At 39.3% G+C, this 21,404-nt stretch overlaps 1 protein-coding gene and 1 pseudogene across 1 annotated transcript; both read right to left on the minus strand.

Annotated features, from left to right (window-relative positions):
- Window positions 1-6,191: 6,191 nt before the first annotated feature.
- Window positions 6,192-16,866, minus strand: TAGAP (T cell activation RhoGTPase activating protein). The gene is made up of 10 exons (XM_034428547.3): window positions 16,559-16,866; window positions 15,853-15,937; window positions 15,693-15,746; window positions 14,495-14,561; window positions 12,814-12,983; window positions 12,111-12,272; window positions 11,707-11,816; window positions 9,746-9,941; window positions 8,249-8,354; window positions 6,192-7,590 (listed from the first exon to the last, which is right to left on the minus strand). Exons 2-10 carry the CDS (start codon window positions 15,877-15,879, stop codon window positions 6,320-6,322), a joined length of 2,163 nt encoding a protein of 720 aa, XP_034284438.2. The 5' UTR covers window positions 15,880-15,937; window positions 16,559-16,866; the 3' UTR covers window positions 6,192-6,319.
- Window positions 16,867-20,261: 3,395 nt separating this feature from the next.
- LOC117671467 (large ribosomal subunit protein eL32 pseudogene) lies at window positions 20,262-20,770 on the minus strand (annotated as a pseudogene).
- Between the last annotated feature and the right edge of the window lie 634 nt (window positions 20,771-21,404).

The following is a 21,404-nucleotide window of genomic DNA, read 5'->3' on the forward strand; positions in this document are numbered from 1 at the left end:
TAAGCTTCCAGGAATAGAAAATCATCTTTCATTCAGGGATAGCAGAGAAGTGGACATAGATTGACTCCTGATAATGAAAGAGGAGCCAATTAGAAAGTGTCCAAACTTGGTAGAATTTTTCCTAGGTAGGAGGACAATCTCAGATAATATTCCCAGCACCTCATACGATGATGTGGTTGTTATAGCATTAGTATGATTCTTGTCCTCTCCACCTTCCTTTTTGTCTTTCAAAACCTTCAGATATTCTAATTAGATTTCTGACTTTTTTACCATAAAGTGGTGGAATGTTTCATAAGACACTCATTTTAAAGATCTGCTGCTTTTAATCTTTTTAGTTATTATTTCCAAATGCTGTTTTTAATGAACAAGCCTTCTTTGATGCTCATACCAATTAAGCAGAATGTACAGGGGAAAAAAATGAGATTATGCTATTGGTTGCATATAGATGATACACGTCAGAAATACCACTTTTTTTTTTTAAATGGTTACTTATGAGAATCTAACCACAAGATGTCACTTTTATCCTTGTTGGTGTCATAGTCATGTGCCTTGAACTACTAGCTTTAGATTGCAAGATACTGAGAAGCAAACCACAGTGCAAATATTGTATTAAAACTGTCCCTACATTTGCAAAACAGAAGCAGAAAAATAAGGGCTGGATGATCACCGAGAAAATCAAATTAATGTGCAAAGCTTATCAATGATAAACGTGAAATGAAAACTTCCATTTTAACTGGGAGGAAAAGTGATGTCATTTTTATTAAGATAGCATTTCTTTTAAACTAGAGATGGGGGAATCTATGAGCCAAAATGGAGACAGCCCTTTTTATAGAGCACAAGCGAGAGTGGAAGAGATTGAACTATAATGATAGAAATGGAGAGTAAAGAGGAGAAACATCCCTTTGCAATTAATCAGTTCTTTGGGGAAAAAAAGGGACCAGAAAGATTCAGCAGCTAAAATGAGCAATGAAATAAAAGAAGGATGAGTTGGAGAAGAAGATCTCCACAAATAAATTATTCAAATCTATTGGTCAGGAAAGAAAATGCTGATGAGGGAGAAGAAGTAGAAATAGAGGAGATGGGGTTTAAGGATTATGAAAAAAAAAGAGAGAGAGAGATTAGAAGAAAGGGAAGGAAACAGAAGGAGTGGGAGAAAGGAAAAGTGATATCTTTATTCATCTTTGGCTACAGTCTTGGTCACCAATGCTGTGCTGTTTCTTGACAATAGATCCCTCAAAGCATTCAACCCTCAACCACAAGAATGATAAAAATATTTACCACAGCATGTATCCAGCCTTCTCTTTTTTGTGTGCCTGCAAAAGCATCCTAGAATGGATAGGGCTTCAAATTTCTGTTTGTAGTTTTGATGGGGAGGGGGGGAGTAATAGGGCAAAAGAGGGAGAAATTTAAGGCAACTTCTACCCTTTTCAGCTCCCACTTCTCTAAAATGAGGTGCCAGCCCTGCCTATTTTTGATCATGTGGTACCACAGTATGGTGGATCCTTCAGTCCATTGAAATTTGAGTTCTTGCACAACAGATGAAAGAGCCCTGCATGCTGTGGTGGGGACTGGCTATGATGGTGCATCTTGAAGACTTCAGACAGGACTTGTCTGCCATCCGTGTCTTCAGCAATACAACCTGTGCCTAGAGAGTGCTAAGGGGACACCGAAGGCTAAGAGATAGTGCTGGGCTTAGGATGGCTATGAATTCACCATGTTGAGCTGAATGGTATTTCTGGACTGTAGGGTTCTAGCTGGGTGTATTACATATGTGGGCTTTTATAATCAGTTGGGACAGCTTTTCCCCAAAGTTGCAGTGTATCATTTTTCTCATTAATTTTAATTTCAAAATATTTCTGAAATAGTAAATCATCTTCATGGAGCTTGAATTCCAATGTGTAACTAGTGATCTCTTAGTTAACTTAAGACCAGGGATGGGAATCAGCTGGTTTGGACCAGTTCAGGCGAACCGGATGTTAATTTTAATCTGGTTCACTGAACTAGTAGTTGCAAGGACTGGCTGATCTCGCCTATCCCACATCACCCCTTCCAGGAGTCTCCACCCAGCCTCTTTTGGATGCCAGGTAAATGCAGGGTCCATGTGGAGGCTCTGGGAGGGTGAAAAACGGCCCTACCAGAAGTTCTGGAAGTCTGAAAAACGGCCCTCCCAAATCTGGAGGGGCTCTGGAGCCCAGGGAAGGGTGTTTTCACCCTCCCAGAGGCTCAAGGAAAGCCTCCGGGGCCTGGGAAGGGTGAAAATGCCCCCCAGGCCCTGTGATGCAGGAGGCAGAGTAGGCCATGCCCACCATAGCCACACCCACCCAGCAACCAGGCAGAGAACCAGTTGCTAAAATTTCTGAATCCCACTCCTGCTTAAGGTTGTTCATAACTGTACTCAGGGATACTCAGAGTTCTGGTGCAAAAGAGCTAGAAAGGTCTAGGTTGCCTACTCTTCATGTATCATATACTGTACATGTTCAGAATAACTTTTTCTAAGTTTAGAAGAAAGATTCTGCACACTTATAGAGGAAGAATTGAATGAAGTGTAGAGTTAATGTTTGGACTAGAACTAGTAACACATAAGTTCAAGACTGTTCACAGATGAATCTGAAAACTGGACAGATTGGAGATACAAATCAATTTATGAAAATTTGATCTAGATGAACAGGAACTTGCCATTACTAAATCTTCCCCAAAATATTCTCCTGCCTCTGGTTGAATTATGCTGCTGAAATTAGACCTAAAGAAAAATTAAAAGACACTTCAATGATATGAATGACCCACAGAATTCTTTTATGGAATGAAGTTGCAAGTTTCCATACGTGATTTTGTTCATCTATTTCAGGGCTGTCAAACTCCCGGCCCACTGGCCAGATGCGTCACACGCTGGCCATGCCCACGCCCGGTTTAGCAAAGGAGGAAAAAGTCCTGATATGTCAAGTGACATCGCCATGACAACGTGAATTTGACATCCTTGATCTACTTGCTTCTTTTTTTCAGTTGGTGTTATTTTGATCAGAAAATGGTGTAACAAATAGCATATTGTTGTAGAGGACAGATTTAATGTATTCACAAAATACAAAAAAAAATTCAGGAATTGTGAGTCATATCATTGTAACTTTAACTGTTTACTTTAAGCCTCAGAAAAACATGGGGAAAGTCTCGAGATCTGTGAATAGATGGAAGCACTGAGTCATTTTCCTAGAATATAATGGTTGTCATACAGTCACAACAAAACAGGCAAAGAAAATATCCGCTGATGAACCTAGAAAAGATGCTGATAGAAATGGCCTGGTAAATAGAAACTGTCTTGTTCTCTGACACTTTAGGAACATAGAATAAGAACATCTAGATTTTAATCTTAATAAGATTAAGAATTCAAATCCCTGTTGAGAGATAAATGCTGATTATGAGTTTGGAAAACCCCCACCAGCAATAGAAAACAATCTGACTTTGATTTTTAGTTTCCATGTTAATGTATGAAACATAAACAGATGTGACTTCAAATACCAATTCTTCTACATATTTTTAAATGAAACTGTGTGTGTGTGTGTATTTTCCGTAACATGGTTAATAAATACATGTGATATTTCAGTTCTGTATGTGGGAAAGGATCAAAGGTACTGTATTAATTAACCATATCAGATCCACCCAACACCTGATTATCAGCTAAGTTCATACAAAGCACTCATCCCCAATTAACCTATTCTCAGATTTGATTAGTTTAGCATTCTGTTCAAATTCAACCTCCAAGTCGTCCAGCCAGATTCCATGGATGCAGATTTTAGGGGCCAATGCTTCTCATCAGTTTGGAGCCAATTATACCTTACTGACTTACTCAGTCTGATGTCTCCAAGAACTCCAATAAAGTCCAATAAAGTCCATACACATAGCTGATCTTTGGAGAGATGTTTCCTGCAGAACTATTCACTTTTGTTTAATCACCAAGGATGATTGAACATATAGGGCCTTGTGAGGTTTCCACTACTGGCCCTGTGGAAATGTTGATACTGGGAATGTGGGGAGATGTGCAAGAGTTTTATGCAAGCTGTAATCTGGGCTTGCCAGTTGGCTCATATCTTTCAACTGAAAAGATTAAGAACTAGAAGAACAATACCTCTTGCTCCTTTGGAAAATATTCACTTTTGTGTCCTTAGGCATGCATGTAAAATGAACTGGTGGTCACAGAATCTGTGATCAAGCAGCCATCCCAACTAAAATCCTCATGGTTCATCGTAAGCAGGACTGGAGTTGCTGGCTGGAGTAGGGGGGGATGGAACAGAATCCATTGCATTAATGTCAGGGCTAAATGTCTGTCTGTGGGACAGATCAGGAAGGCAAGGAGTTTAGGAGGTTGCAGACCCATTACTGTCACCCAACCTTCTTCAGGCAGGTCCGTGATAGGCCCTGTTTTGTTCCCAATATTTCTGCCACTATTGGGGAAAACCTCCGGCAATATGCAAGTGATGTTCTGTTAGATACACCTTTGAGGTGGAACAGGTCTTCTACTTCATCTGGCTCATCATTCACTATTCTGGCAAGTATAGGAGTTTTCTAGGAGTCAATGCAAACATTGTTGGGAAAATACCAACTTTAGATTTTTCAAAATAACCACATTGCTGGAAATATATACAGGGATGTTAGATCACAGAGGTACCTCAGGTTATCTCTCTTTTGCTTTACAGAGACACATCCCTGAATACAGGCTGGTCATGTAACAGTATGGTTCCAAGCAGTGGTGGGTTTCAAAAATTTTTACTACCGGTTCTGTGGGTGTGGCTTGGTGGGCATGGCATGGCTTGGTGGGTGTGGCAGGGGAAGGATACTGTGAAATCTCCATTCCCACCCCACCCCAGGGGAAGGATACTGCAAAATCTCCATTCCTACCCCACTCCAGGGAAAGGTTACTGCAAAATCCCCATTTCCTCCCGATCAGCTGGGACTCGGGAGGCAGAGAATAGATGGGGGCGGGGCCAGTCAGAATTTTTACTACCAGTTTTCTGAATTACTCAAAATTTCTGCTACTGATTCTCCAGAACTGGTCAGAATCGGCTGAAACCCATCTCTGGTTCCAAGTGAAACTTTAGGGGACTGTTTAAAAGAAGTTACCTGACTATTCCTAGGATATTAACTGCCTTGGCTGCCTTCTATATACTTTGAGTTAATATTTGTAAATGAAGCAACTTTAATATTAAGAGTGTCAGTGGTTGGAATTACATAGCCTACTAAGCATTTATATTAATCACTTTTTCTTGAATAAGCCATAGTGCTGGATTTGGATAGTCTACTAAGCCATAATCCCTGGTTAGTGGTTGGGTTCACACACAACATTGAAGCCAGACAAATAAACCACATTATGGCATTATGCAATGAGCAATTTTTATAGTAGTTTGATGAATCATAATAAACATATGTTATGTTCAGCTCCTGGAATTATGGGGAAACGTCAAGCTATACAATGTTGAATATTGTGTATGAATATTCTGCATGAATATTCTGTTGGGGTTTCTTCAATTTAGCATTTTCCAGATGAGTTACAACGGCATCTTTCTGAAATCCCAGACTACACAGCTGAGATTTGCCATTTCAACTCATCCAAAGCGCATGAAGTTGGGGAAGACTAAAATAATTTAGAAAGGCTTTCCTATACATTCAGACTATTTCTCTCATGCTGGTCCGAATGTGATATGTTCCAGAAGGAAACTTACATTACTAGAACTTTCAGGGATAGTATCATGAAACCGAAAGTCTCGCTGTTTCTACTGCAAGAACCATTTCATAACACTGAGGTTTAGTTCAGTTGGAAATCCTTTCCAAATAGGAAGTGGTGGTGGAAGAAACTGTATCACTTGAGAAATCCAAAACCAGACACAGCAGCAGAGCCAAGTCTGTTGCAAAGCACACATTTCCTTGGTCATATGACAGAGATTGACTCAAGAGCTCTACAGTATTTCCCCTTATCTCCTGCTTCTCTGTTTCTGTTTATATTGGATCCTTGTCTAGACTACTTTCAGAAAAAGAAGAAACAACTAATGCGGGGGTTTGCTATAAGAACAAAGTGGATAAAGCTGCTGGATCTATTGTATGGATTTTGAAATATGCTTTTAACATTCAAGGGAATAACCAAGCCCAGATTAGGACATAATTATTTTGTACAAAATGGGCCGAAGAGCAAAACACATTACACCGGATACTAGACAAAATACAATTTTATGGAAAATTGGATTTATATCTGCTTAGGCAATAATATTTGGCAAAAGTCTTGCTTCCATGCTTGACATAGAATGCATACATTTGTACTGAAATGAGAAAATTAAGTTTAAACATAGGATTCTTTTGCACGTTGTAAGTGCTCAAAAGTTATCTGATTGTTCTGTAGCGTCACATATTCTTGCTTGTTCTTTTGATATGACCCAGACATGGTCCTGAGACGGTACACTTGAGGGGTCAAAGGCAAATTTGCCCGTGAATGTATTCCAATAACAAAATCCACAACTGGTGTTTTGTCCTGGGAGTCCTTGATCAAAGAGGATCTGTCATTAAAAAGATTCTCATTTGCTTTTTTTGTTTCTTTCTTGAGCCTGGGACATTGAGATGCAGTATCCTGAGGAACCTTGGTGGGCCTCAGAGGATGGGCTCTTAAATTGTTGTGTGATGGAAATCTAACAGCAGAAAAGTGTTTGGTTGCCTCTTCATAGGAAGGAGGCCTTCTAGGTTTATTTTGATCTACAAGTCGAAACACTTCAACTGCTGACATAAAACGGGATCTCAGTGGACAACCTGAGGGTTCTGGACTGGGAACAGTCTCCTGAGTTGCTTGAACAATTTGACAGGAAAGTGGTCTTTCTTTTCTGGAGCCTTTTTTGAAACTGCCTTTTTGAAAGCAACCTCTGCCTTGACTTTCTGTTTTGGCCAGCAGCTTCTTGCGGGTTGCCACAGAAAATGACATGGAGTGCTTCTTGAGCTCTGAGACAGCTCTGTCACTTCCATGTGAAATTTTGGCAGAGAAGGACTGTGGCCGTGTTAAGACATTGTTCGTGAAGATGGCAGGTGATGAGAGTGGTGAACTAGTGAATACAGAAGAGTCCGAGATAGAGGAAGCACTGTCTAGTGAACTGGAAGAAGATGTGCTGAGTAAGGAATCACTTGATAATTCTGCAGGGAAGTTGGCTTTGATTCTGAGATCTGATGGCTTTTTGTTCCTGTAGCGACCGGAAGGATAAGATTCTTCAACTGTCTGCATTCCCATTCTCAGCTCTCTATCCTTCAGTCCCAATTCTTTCTGCAGAATAAAATTATCCTCACTTTTGGAAAGTTTTGGAAGTTTCACACAGCCTTTCCGGCAATTCTTGGAAGACTGCAAATCTGGTTCTGAGAACCTCCTCTCAAGTTTCTCCATTGTTGTTTTAAAACGAGCCAGGGACAAGGCAGAAGGGATCTGGGTTCGTGGCTGTTTGGGGTACAATTCTGTACTGTTTGGTCTGCTGGTGTGGGATAAGCCCCTGGGTTGAAGGTCACTGAGACTGCATTCCCCTTCAAGGTCTATGCTGTCATAAGCAGAATCACGATGCTGGTTTGGTGATGACGTTTCTGGAGGAAGGAAAGGAAATGTTGAGACTAATGTTGGACAGAATCAGCCTTAGAAATAAGTCAGTCTCCACTAACTGCTATAAAGTATGTGTACATCACTAGCAATTGAGGAATAAATCCTTCCTGCCCAACATAGTGAAAAGGATTTTTAATTTTTTTTAAAGGGTACAAAATATAGGCAAGGGATTAAGTTACATAGAAATAATAAAACTTAACTGAAGTCCCTGAAAAGAAAAATGATAAAAAAAACAAAAACAAAAAAAATTGAACCATATTTATATTAAACTTAGAAATAGTCACTGGTTTATAAAAAATATCATATAATGCTATTTTATAATTCGATATCCACAAATTGGGCCCAGTTTTTCTGATAAATCTTCCTAAAACTTTACATATGTTATTTCTGTTTCTCTACCCTGGTTTGAAAGGAATCTTAATGATAGGTGACTGTCTTGTGAAACTCTAAGATACACTGTGGTTAACATTTAGAAATAGTTTACTGTTGCTACTGGTTGGTTATTTTTTGCCACTTCCTTAGCAACTAGAATCAAACATTGTTAAACAGTACTTTCAATGAAATCTAAGCACATTCAGAAAAAAATGATTAGCCAGAAACTGTTTTAAATATACACGTCAAAGACATGCAAAATCAGGGTACCTGTCATATCTAGGGAATTATCAGTATTCCTAGATAACAGTGAGTAAATTTCTTCTCCAAATATATCCGAACAATTATTAATGAGGAATTCCACCAGTGCCTTCACCTATGCAAGCCAAACAAAGAATGTAAATCAGAGATTAACTTGGAGTCATTTCAACAGTGGAATCTATATATTAAGAACCATATATTAAGAATATTTTGATAGGAAATCCACATGTAAATTCCAGTCTTGAAAAGTACAAGCAGAAAAACAACATACAGAATTCTTGTCTTTTAAATCCTGCCTTGTTTCCTAGTAAAAATAAACTACTTCTGAGATAGCCCTCCCCCCACCCCATTGTTTGTTTGTTTATGTGGGCCTGTTAACCTCTTCATTTGAACGTATGGAAGCTTATCTTTGCAATTGTGTTGCTGTAGGTTTAGCTGGTTGCATAATTCCCGAAGCTTATGCCCTGATTCTAGAACTAGCTTCTTCCACCAAACCACAATTGCAAGACTTTTAATGATCACATGTTTTAAAAATCAACTAAGAAAGCTGTACTTCCCAGTCAAGAGGATCTGAAGTCTGTACTTAAAATGCTGGGGAGTTTCTTAACCAGCTATTGAAGATAATTATAAATTGCCTATGAGCTCTTAGTTCAGGATGGAGAACTTTTGCTTTGAGTTTTGGAGAGTTATATTTCCTTGGCAGCGATTTATGTTTTGGGTAAGCAGGCTTGAAGTCAATAGTGGATGTAACCTGGACCGTCCTCTTTTTCCCCATAAGATCCTTTATTTTCTCTTCTTCTCCTCCAATCTTATACAACATCAGGTTGTATGAAGATCCTGAGCACAATTTGACTCTATAGGGATATCCCAATTCCATTTGTTGGAGTGGTTGCCTTTGAGGTACTACTTTTGACCCAGAGAAAGCATGATCCTCTGCCTTAATCCTTGTAGTTAAAAAGCCCTGAGACAGGGTACTTTTCTGTACCCATCCATGGGGCTTCTGTAAAAATGTCTTCTGCAAATGGAGATGCATCAATTTGAAGCAGCACCTTGCTCCACTTTGCTGCCTAAAAATGGGACACAGCTTCTTAATACCACATCAGAGAGGCACTTTATTGAAGGATGAATCAGAGAAGTGCCCCTTTAAGGCTTCCCATAATTCTAGTGTATGGGAGCTGAATTAATTAAGATGTTGCAATGTGGCTACAGCATGCATACCTAATCTTGGCAAGTTTCAGATGTATGCACTCCAACTCCAAAAATACTGGCTGGGAAATTCTGGGAGTTGAAGTCCACATGTCTTTAAATTGCCAAGATTGGGAACCTTAGGTCTACAGGATAGGGCCACTATTTCAAGTGTGAAAGTCTTTCACTGTGAGTCGGGTAAATGCCAAAGGGATTCATTGCCAGGCATGTTATACTGACTGGCTTCCTTGTAACTAGAGAAAAAAAAAACAGTCAAAGATAAAAGACAATGTGGAACAGGTGGAAAGAAAACCAAGGTACCTTATCAGCTAGTTCTTTCTGGATTTCAAGTGTCAGGCTTTTGTCCCAATTTGGACTCAACATGGTTGGTCCAAAACAGATGGCGAGGTTGCTGGAATCCATTTTGTTGACTTTGGAGTTTTTGCTGATGTGGTGAAGAAGAGAAAGCAAGTGTTTGAGCAAATGAAGATTCGGCTGTGGCAATTTGCTTGCAATCCTGCAAAAATGGACACAAGAAAAAAAAGTCATCCTCAGATTACAGCTTCTGTTTTTTTTTAAAAAAAAGTTAAACTGCATTCACTTATATGAGTAACACTTCCTCTAAAATGTGGAAGTATTTAAAGTGGTTACCCAAAATTCCCATTCAAAAGTCCCAGTCAGTGAATTCATTGTGAGTTTCTCTATGCGGGAGATGGGCAGTTCCAAAATGGTAGCTAGTTAGCTAGTAGCAGCTTGCTAGCTAGCTAGCTAGTTTGATAGATAGATAGATGCAGGTAGACATAAATACCTGAGTAGACACCAAGCAGAAATTGTTCTGTCTCTTGGAAAATTATGGGGTGAAATGTTCTTAAACTTATAATTAAATATGTACTGTATAAGATATGTATAATATGCACATGTGTTTCCCCCCTCCCCCCATTATGGGGTGAAATGTTCTTAAACTTATAATTAAATATGTACTGTATAAGATATGTATAATATGCACATGTGTTTCCCCCCCCCCATTATGTGGTATTCATCAGCTGGAAATATTACAGGTATTTCTTGTTTAGGGACACAACTGGGACTGGCAATTGAGCAAAGCAGTTGCTAAGTAAAACCATGACTCTGCTTATGATCTTACTTCAACTTTCTTTTGCGTTACAGAACTGTGAAAGTCATAAATGTGAGGACTGGTTGCAAAGTTACATTTTGATCACCATTGTAACTGCAAACAATCATTGAAAGAGGCTATCAGTATTCATTGGTTTGCTTCATGGGACTCTCTCTCTCTCTCTGTGTATATGTGTGTGTGTGTATGTATGTACGTACATACGTATGAAGAAATGTATGCATAGCCAGAGTTAAGCACATTTTATTCCTTGCATTGTATTCTGACATAGTTTCAAATTTGAAATGAATTGATGGCATTGTGTTGTCATGAAGTCAGTCAGATTTGATTATGGGATAATATTACTGCTCTCCCCCACTCATGTTCTCCCAGCCTTTTGAAAGGGAAGGAAGGGAAAAAATAGCATTATTGCAAAACTATTTAGGTTTTTACTTTCCCCATTGCTAGTGTTTGCACTGAGGATTCATTCCTCCTCCTACAGTGTTTGCTCATTATGAATAGTTCTCCAGCTTTCAATAAAGATGAATAAGAAATATGGAAAATAAAAGATATGGAAACCCACACACGTCTAGTCACAAGAAAGCATCTGAAACCGGAACAAAACACAAACCTAACCACATTTCTGGGGGAAGAAATTCTACTGAATTCAATGAGAATGACGGGGAGTAAAAATTGCAGGAAATCCTTGGGTAGGCTGCACTATTAGCCAGGCTTACTTGACAGCAAGACCCATTAGTGCATTTTAAGCAGGCATAGAGTTTCACTTCAATATAGCCTTTTCATTTCAGAATAGATAGGAGATGTAGTAAAACTTTAAGCTGAAGTCTATAGTCTTAGATATCATTTTCTCTGGCATCAATCAAATTTTCCAGATAAAACTTTTACCTTGCTTTGCTTCATTGATGAGATTTTAGGGAGGAGGATAGAATGCAGAAAGGAACTGATTATGTCATTTCCCATTCATAATTCTCTTCCATAGTTTTTTGTTGCATGAGTGGGATTAAAAAGGAAATCATATAACACTTTTTGATTTCTTGAATTAAGAGCTATCTGTCTGGAAGTGTCCAGGTAAGGATTTCAGAATCTGTGTCTATTTGCGTTGCTTATTACAGAACAACAAAAAACCACTCTTGAAGAGAGGCCCACTTACTCTTTCATGGCTTCAGTTTTTTCTTGATGATTTATTTTTTCTAATGCTGTCATCCACTCATCGTAAAGCTCAGTCAGCAACAATTTGTGGGGAATGCTTCGGAGGAAATCCTGCAAGAAACAAACTTCAATTAAGCCATGGGAGGCAATTTACAGCCAACATGCATCTTGGAACTCTTTCAATTTGGTTCATACCACACTTTCCTGGGACCGTGCATCCCAAAGTCATAGACAGATCATAAAAACAACAGCTTTGTCTCCTACCATTTTCTATCAGGAGGCTAAATACATAAGATGCAACAATAGCGGAATTTATTTCCTAACTGCACTGGTTTTAGGAATATCTCTTCCTAATACTTAAAAAACTGGGATCTACAATAAGAAACCAAATTAATAGATGTGTACCTTAAAAACCACAGCTAGCAGATAAACAGACTTTTTTTCTAAGGCGATGTTGTCTCCAGCATTTAATTCCTCTCTCAGCTCCTTGCGTGCCTTCTCATTGGCAGCTTTTCGAAATATCCCTTCAGTGAATGGTCCTTTTTGGAAGAGTATTGTAAGGATATCCTACAATGTGAACAGGAATAAAAAGAATATCACCTGTATTAAGATCCAGACCGGGAACTGAACACCATCATTATCCTATGCTCACCTTTTCAGCATTGTGTATTTGACAGGACAACATTCATATACATTATGATACTGACTTACTAGGTTGGGTTACATGCAATTCTTCCCTGTTCTTTCTGAATTATTTTTTTCCTCCCTATATTATTTCCCCTAGCCTTTAGGCTGTTTCCTTTTCAGCTATCCTAGACTTAAGTAGAAATTCCTTTCTCCCTGCAGAAGGCAGGATTCTTGACACAATATTATGAAACTTCAATAATATACCGTACAACTCATGATTCTGTTTTGCCTTAGAGAAGAGTTTGTTTGGCATAGATTTGAATTATTTTAAAGAACTTTTAATCGTAATTCAGCTTCTTCCATTTATGACTAGTAGGAAGAAGAAAATCCTCCTATTGCTTAGGTTAGGGATTATGTTATACAGCCAAAGCAGAAAGCACTATTCATACATGATGAATACAATACCCTACTGCTTATTTACCTGTATAGATTTGGGCAGCGTATCTTCAGCACCATAAACAAGTGATAGAGGAAGATCAAACAAAGGTGGTTTCAACACAGATTCTAGATGCCCCTGACTTTCTGATTCATGGGTAGATCGTCTGAACATAAATGGCAAAGATATCACATTTTTTCTTTTCCTGTGACGATCTGTTGGAAGAACAAAAGGAATAGGAATGATGTGCAATGAATGAGTGACATCAGCACTAGATACATGAATATAGGATTGTAGAATTATATGAATCAGCTATTGTCAATAAAATGATTTTCAGTTGCTTTAGGCCAGGGCTGTCAAACTCGCGGCCTGTGGGCCAGATGCTTCATGCACTGGCCACACCCACACCTGGTTTAGTGAAGGGGGAAAAGTCACAATATGTCACGTGATGCCACTGTGACGACAGAGTTTGACACCCCTGCTTTAGACTATAGCTCCTACTCTGATCAATTGCCACACTGGCTAGGCATGGATTGGGGATATTGAGCTTTATAGTCTATTACAGTTTGGGGAAAGTTACTATAGTCATACAGGTAGTCCTCAACTTATGACCACAATTGAGCCCAAAATTTCTGTTGCTAAGTGAAACATTTGTTAATTGAGTTTTGCTCTGTTTTATGACCTTTCTTGTCACAGTTGATAAGTTATTAACTTAGTCACACGGTTGTTAAGTGAATCTGACTTCCCCATTGACTTTGCTTGTCAGAAGTTTGCAAAAGGTGATCACATGACCCTGGAACACTGCAACCATCATAAATATGAGTCAGTTGCCAAGTGTTTGAATTTTGATCACCTGACCATGGGATGCTGCAATGGTTGTAAGTATGAAAAACGGTCTTAAGTCACTTTTTTCAGTGCTGTTGTAATTTTGAATGGCCACTACATGAGCTGTTGTAAGTCAAGGACTACCTGTACTCCTTATCAGCATTCAGCAATTCTAGAAGGAACAATCAGATCAATTCAATCTAAACAAATGCAGTTTGTAAAACTTAATTAGTAGCAAAGAGGACTAGCACAGTTGTTCTTGGTATCAGAGGTAAAAATTGGTTTCTTGTCAAAAGTGATTGAGAACATTCAAAGTGATAAATATATCACTTTTGAACTGATCACAAACTTATCTAGCTTATTTAAAATGGCACTTAATTCTGTTCTACTATCAAACCAGCTATAAACTCTGTACCTCCAACTTTGTTCTTGCTGGAATCATGCAATCTGTATCACTTGCATATTTAAATTTTAACCACAATCCCCTTCTTAAGGAAACCAGCCTGTGTTTCAACCATCAGTGGTGGCAATTAAATATGTAGTTAACCTGCCATCCTATGGTTTGTCCTAGAACAGCCAATCAATCAACCAGATTGCTTACAGCTCTAGACATTTTAGGTGTATATATATTGCCACCAGGTGGCAATTTAGAATTATATGTTATGATTTAAACCTGAGAACCCACCAACCTGTGGCTACTACATAAAAATGTGGACATTCTCAGTGCCAGAAGAGAACAGTCAACTATCTATTCCCTTGACCAAAAGACACTTGGGTCTCATTCTGTCTCTTCCTCTACCATCCAGAAGAGCAGAATAAATGCTCTTCTCTTGTAGAGAACAAAGTTCAAGGTACATTGGTTTAGCACTATTCACTGTTTAAGAAGGGTTTGCACACATACCCATCGGCTGACATGGCTCCTCTTCATTATCACATGTCACGAAGAAGTGACGTTTTTTGAGATCCTCCTAAAGTCAGTAAAAATGATCAATCCATCATGCAGCATAGAGTCAAATAAAACTGTAATACATCACGTTGCTCAGTTCCTCAAAACAGAGAGACAAAACCCATACCCGCTTGTTTCAGAAAAGGATGCATTCAATTGCAACACTGAATTGCACTCAACCAAACATTAAACAGAAGCAACAATAAATACGAAAGCTGTCTACAGCTATCCTGTTTACTTTGGTTAAAGGAACCCTTAGTGAGCTCTGCAAATAATATAGATCCAAAACAGCAAGCAAATATATGGTTGGTTTCACACCTTTGGCCATGATTACTATTGATATCAATGGATCTTTTATTATTCAGGGACTAACTAAACTTCTATTGATGTCAATGAATTCATTCTAAATTTGAGTGAGTAATGAGGGCCTGCATGGAAAGGTGGGTGGGTGAGAAGAAAATTAAACAGATACAGTTCAGACAGGAATTAATGTATGATAGAGAGGATTGCAGTCAGGAATTTCCCAGGGCAAATGTGAGCTGTCTTATGTGAGCTGCTCTTTGGATTTCAGCCATACATCCAAGTAAGGCTATAAAGTGATTGCTAATGGAATGCACTGGAAACAGGCTCACTGAAATTAATAGGTTTTTGAAGTAACAGGTGTTTAGCATTTGGATATTATAATCCAGACCACAGCCTTACATATTTCTGTTCAACCCTCTATTATTCAACACTCTATTATGAGCACAAATCTCGTTCCTTTGGCTTGAACTGTAGCAGAGAGCGTAACACACTCATTCATGTCTAAACAGATTTCCCCAAATTTGTAATGAGTGTGGATGATAGTTTAGGAGTTTTCATTTCATTCAGTCTTTAAAGTGATTTGAATTTGGTAACTATAAAGGTGCAAGCAAAGGATCAGGTATACTATTATAAAATATTGACTAGAATTACAGTGCTATTAAAAATAATGACCCCCCCAAGCTAAAGCTTAGCAGGAATGACTGACCATGACTTTACAAAAGCATAGGATGTGTTGTACAATTCTGAGTGAGTTTACTCAGAAATAAGTCACCCAGAGTCCCATAAGAAGTATGCTTACAATCACAAACTCTAATACATAGAAACGGCAAAGGGCTTTATGTGTGTTTACCTCTGAAGAGTGTGCCGTTAAAGCCTCCATCTCTTTTGCATTTAAACTTTTGGGCTGTAAAGTAAAACAAAGGAAAAATACAATCAGAAATCATCTGGTTTCAACAGCACTAATTTGTAACACTTCTAGAGAGAAGAACATGAAGAGAAAAGGCACTCACTGCATTGCAACTGCTTAGCACCTTCATCAGTAATCAAACTGTTACAGCTTTAATGAACTTGCTTCCCTGAATTCCTCTTGTTTGCCTATTTCAGAAGACAAGAATGATATTAGCAATCTCTGCTAAAGCACACAACCATACTTTTTTCCATTGCAAAATTAAATTCGATACAGACAAAAGCAATTTAAGACAGAGGTGCCGGCCTAAGTAATTCATTTTTTCCTATTCATTGTTTCTGATTTCTGAAGAAAGAAAAACAAATGCCCAAAACAAAAAGGAGGCTTGACCACTCTAAAGACAGCAGATCCACTCTCACTTTGGAAAAAAAAAATTGTAACTTGCTGCAATAAATCTGAATGAACAAATCCTACAGATAGTCCTTCACAGCACAGTGTTATAGCAGCTCTGAAAAACCACTTGTTAATCACATAATAAGTTGAACGAATGTTCTACAGTTTGAAACAGCCAGGGAAGACATGAAAAACCAGCTAAAATAAAACAAGTCATATGGTATATGCTAAGAATTTATCAGTCAGTCAAGCCTTGTCCCGGAGTTCATTATGAACAAGCATTTTGTCAGCAGTACTACGTAGCTAAACTGGTCAGGGATTGGGGCTGAAAGCAATCTGAAACTTTTTTTCTGATTCAAAGCCCTAAAGTAGAGAACTATCCTGATCAAATCCATATGCTTATCTTACAAACTTACCGGGAAAGGGTCTCTGGCTGAGGTTTTTTCACTTTACGCGAACTGCAGAGGAGGAGAACAGCAGCATAACCACTTGGCAGTATCTACTGTATCTCACTGGAGAGCACTGAGGATTCAACCGTTCAGCCCACATGTGCCGCATTCGGAATGACTGCTGGTGGTTGTAGTTGAGGAGGCAGGTGGAAAGTCACAACGTCAGAACAACAGGAAAAAGCATCACAGTCAGAGGGCAGAGCTAAGCGAAGCATTCACTGGCAGATGCTTGCTAGCTCATGGGTTTCCTCTTCCTTTTAGGGCAGCTGCAACAACTGTTGTAAGAGAAAAAATTTTCCCACTTCTTACAAGAAAAAAAAAAGTCCGGTGTGGCCGCTGATAGAAACGTGATGGAACAGATGAGGTGTGTCACAGGCAGAAGTTCCAAATTACAAGGAGAATTGGGTGGGATGTGTGAAAAGCTCTAGTGCTCCGTAGGTTGTCTTAAAAGGGCCTACACAACTATAAAGGGCAATTTATACGTCCAGACAGAAAATTCTTATCGGAAGAGTGTATCTGTTATGTATGATTTGTCTGAAGATATCAAATCTAACCACACGTAAACCTCAGTGGCTTTAAAAGTACAAGTTTAAATCCCCAGTTAACCTTTTAAAAAGTACCCATCTTGTGCACTGAGAGGTGTCAACAAATACATCACATTCCTCTTCTCAAATTTATTATCGTTTTATTGTTTTGATTGCTTCTTTACTTTTGGGGATGGCATTGTAATAAAATATCGTATAATGATCAGATTCTTTTTTTACGTTTGTTACAGTATGTACAGTATATGTCTAAAGATTCTCTCTCTCCCTCTCTCTCTCTCTCTCTCTCTGTAAAAAAAATTAGGAACAATTGTTACATACTGTATGTGATTTTCCAGAATGGTCCTTTGTCCTCAGAAGATTTGGGCATCACAGACCTGAATATTCTGAGCTATGCATCCTTAAAGTAAATATTTAAAAAATCCCCGAGTGTTCCACATATAGATCTACAGTCCTATTATGCAAAGTGACCAGATCACTGTTTTAAAAAAGAAATGCCAGATTAGGAAATGGCCCCTATTCAAGTCCCATAAAGTGTAACGGAAATCCACCAAGCTAGTGGAGCAGCTGGTGGGAGGCAAGATGACATGGGAGGGGGTGAAGATAAAAATGTTCACTGGCCTGAAAGAAACAATGGGCTCGTTGCAGCTGCTGAGGTGGGTATGCATTTTGTTTAGACATGGGAGTCACTAAACTGATTGTGCATCTCATAGTGACAGATGGCTCACACAGAGAGGCTTGAAGCCCTCCTTCAGCTGCTCAAAGGTTGGGATTCTCTCTGTCTGAAGACCAAAAGAACTTCAGAAGCTCCTGGGTGGAGGGTGGGGGGGTAAGCGCCTCATAGGTATGGCATTTTCTTAGTGAACTAGGCAACCTGATTCCAGAGATTTGGGGAAATGAGATGATTTGAAGAAAAAAGGACATGCTAATCAAGCAACCTCTTAGTGTGTCCCCAGTTTCTATATTAAGAAAGGAATTTTTCTTTCTTTTTTTTCCAGGCTAATTTATTTGCACAAGTGGGATGTAGCTTTGGATAAATGTTCACTGAGAAAACTCCCTGATTTTTTTCTTATTGCCAAATTCATTGGATACTTTGACTTCTGAAATGGGAACCTCTTGATAGCTGTTCAGAGATGCCCCTATCTGCTTTTATTATTTTTTTTAATAATCCAGTACAAGATAGCATACTGTCCTGTTATTTCTTGATAGGTCAAGGATTAATCATGCCTGACCTCGTTTAGTTTCTGAGCCTGGCTTCTAAGGTTAGCCAGATACTATCTATGTTAAATATTGCAAATAAATCTCTAATCTCACCTGTTGTGAGTCTTGCCCCCATTGCAAACCTTCATATCTGAAATGTGCAACCAGAAATGCGTTAGTGGAACACCCCTTGGATCAGGGGTCTCCAACTTTGGCCATTAAGACTTGTGGACTTCAACTCCTAGAATTCTGGGAGAATTCTGGGAGTTGAAGTCCACAAGTCTTAAAGTGGCCAAGGTTGAAGATCCCTGCCTTGGATCATACCCGTAATTTATTTCTAATGTTTCTAAATTATGGCCTTTGTCACAGCAAATCCAAATTTGTATTCAAACAAAAACATCATAAAATTCTCCTCCCCCTAAAAAGAGGGGGGGAAATAGAGCATTTATACAGGGAAAGGTTCATGAGGCTGTAGAGCAGATCCTTACCTTCTAATAACTTGGCACATAGGTCCTTGTACCTGAAGAAAACCTATGTGTGTAACTCTAAACATGGGTTTAGAGTTATTCCACACAGAATAAGATTTTAACTGGCCTATGGATGCTAGTTTTGTCCCCTTTCCTGAAATATAACTCTTGTATTACTCTGCCATGGCCTTTCCCATAATCTTCTCTTTGCATAATCCAATAGTCTCCCCAACCAGCATATCTGATACCTAACTCTTCACATCACTGTGTTAAATGTCTGTAGAGATTCTCAGTCATCCTGGTCATAGTTGTCCCAAAGATGCTTTTTCAAAAGGAAACTGGACTTTCTTTTTCCTTTAAAGATGTTTTGCTTCTCATCCAAGAAGCCTTCTTCAGTTCTGATTGAAGAAACCGAAGAAGCTTCTTGGATGAGAAGCGAAACGTTTTCAAGGAAAAACAAAGTCCAGTTGCTTTTTTAAAAAGCACCTTTGGGATCACCTGGTTAACTTTTGTCCCTGAGAAAAATTGTTGCAGAATGTTTTCCCTGGAGAAGCTGATTAACTTGTAAGGTCAATCAGCCTGGCTTTCCAAGAAAGATGGAAGTCCCTTAAGATAATGAATGCATGTAAGGTCAGAGCTAGTTTCAGATGAGGATAAATCTTTATGAATTTGAGTCATGCGGGCTACTTTTTGCAGCTGCTTCAGCAATATTGAAAAAGTGAAAAAAGTTTCTAATGAGAAATGCATGAGACTTTGTGGCATGCACAGCGCTTTCAATTATCATATTCCAAACTGAAATTCAGGAAACTCTTAGTCAATCTTAACAATAATTAAAACCTACAAAAATATACTGTGCTACAGAGAAGAAAAGGCAAGGACAGGTCAAAGGATCTTGGAAATCAAAAGCTACAGAGGCAAACCGCGTAGGATTTATTATTATTTTTCTCTCTTCCTCAAGAAGCATTTTTTTTTGTTCTGCTATGAAACTATGAGAGGGAAAATCCCAAGCATCACGAATGTGTGTCTGTTTTCAATAGAGTTTTAATCAACCGATGACCGTTGCAGATGGGGGTTGCCTGTGACTAAATGGGGACCAATCTGTGTTTGTTACAGTGTCATGCTAATGAGAAAATGGTAAAGCTTCACAACGGTTATAGGGACAAAAGAATGCTACTCAGCCAAGGAGTGTTTTATTAAAGCTGAGTGCACAATGGAGGAAAATAATGGGAATCCAGGACTGGGCCTCTGGATGTTCATATATAGAATGGATTCTAACTTTGTCAGAGTTGGCACATTCATCTTCTCCAGGGAAACCACGGAAACATTGGATAAATAGAAAAGGTGCCACTATGTAACACATGGACAACAAGCTTTTGTTTTTTTAAAAAATATTTTGCTCTGCTTAGCCTTGCCAGTAATCTTAAAAAACACCCTCTGGTTTCCCCTCCCACATGGTGTGTGTTTTTTTTTTTGGTTTTTTTCAAATTTTATACTTTATTAAATATAGTTGTTCAAGACAAACTATTCATTTTCTTCACTGCGCAGTCTGGCATTTGGATTGGTAACTTTGATAGCAAGCTGAGCTGCTCTCTCCACAATTATCTTCCGGTTCTTGGATGAAACGTTATGAGCAATTCCTGCGCAAAATGACTTGTTGCTCATCATTAGCACCTCTAGCTCTTTGACATTGTGAACAAGAAATTTCCGGAATCCCGAGGGCAGCATGTGTTTTGTTTTCTTATTGCTCCTGTAGCCCATGTTGGGCATCAAGATCTGACCCTTAAATCTTCTGCGAACTCTGTTGTCGATACCTCTTGGCTTGTGCCAGTTACGCTTGATTTTGACATAGCGATCAGACTGATGATGGATGAACTTCTTGGTCTTCTTTTTGACAATATTAGGTTTGATGAGAGGCCTCAAAGCTGGCATTGTAATGACTATCTTAAGTGCCGCAGTAAGGATATCTTGGCAGCACGGAAGGAAAAAGGACCACATGGTGTTTTTTGAGATTCAGAAATGGCTCTCAAAGAGGAATTAAGGTCCATCATGTAGCTTGATTGGTTTATTATCTTCAGTTGCACAGTTTGAAATGGAGGACATGTGCCAGGTTATCCCTAGACATTTTGCAAGGGAGGAATGCACCCATTCCATAGAAACAATCAAATACCAACCCTTACACATAGGAAAGCCTGAAGTTCTGTAGACACAGGGATGGGCTGCTGGGGGTTCGCAGGGGTTCGGGAGAACCTCTAGCTAAGATTCTGTGCAATTTGGAGAACCCCCAAATCCCACTCCTGGCTGGCTCTGCCCACCCCACCCTGCCCCTCCCAGGAGTCCCCACGTGGCCCGTTTTGGATGTAGGTAAGTGCAGGGCGCGTGCGGAGGCTCAGGAAGGGCGAAAAATGGGCCTACTGGAAGTTCGGGAAGGCCAGAAATGGGCCAGTTTCTGGCCTCCAGAGGGCCTCCAGAGCCTGGGGGGACCCGTTTTCACCCTCCCAGAGGCTTAAGGAAAACCTCCGAAGCCAGGGGAGAGCAAAAATGCACCCCACCCCCGCTGTAGTGCAGGAGGCTGACTAGGCCAAGTCCACTGTGGCCACGCCCACC

The sequence above is a fragment of the Pantherophis guttatus genome, chromosome 1, assembly GCF_059756535.1.
Source record: "Pantherophis guttatus breed Tessera chromosome 1, ASM5975653v1, whole genome shotgun sequence".
Taxonomy (NCBI): Eukaryota; Metazoa; Chordata; class Lepidosauria; order Squamata; family Colubridae; genus Pantherophis; species Pantherophis guttatus.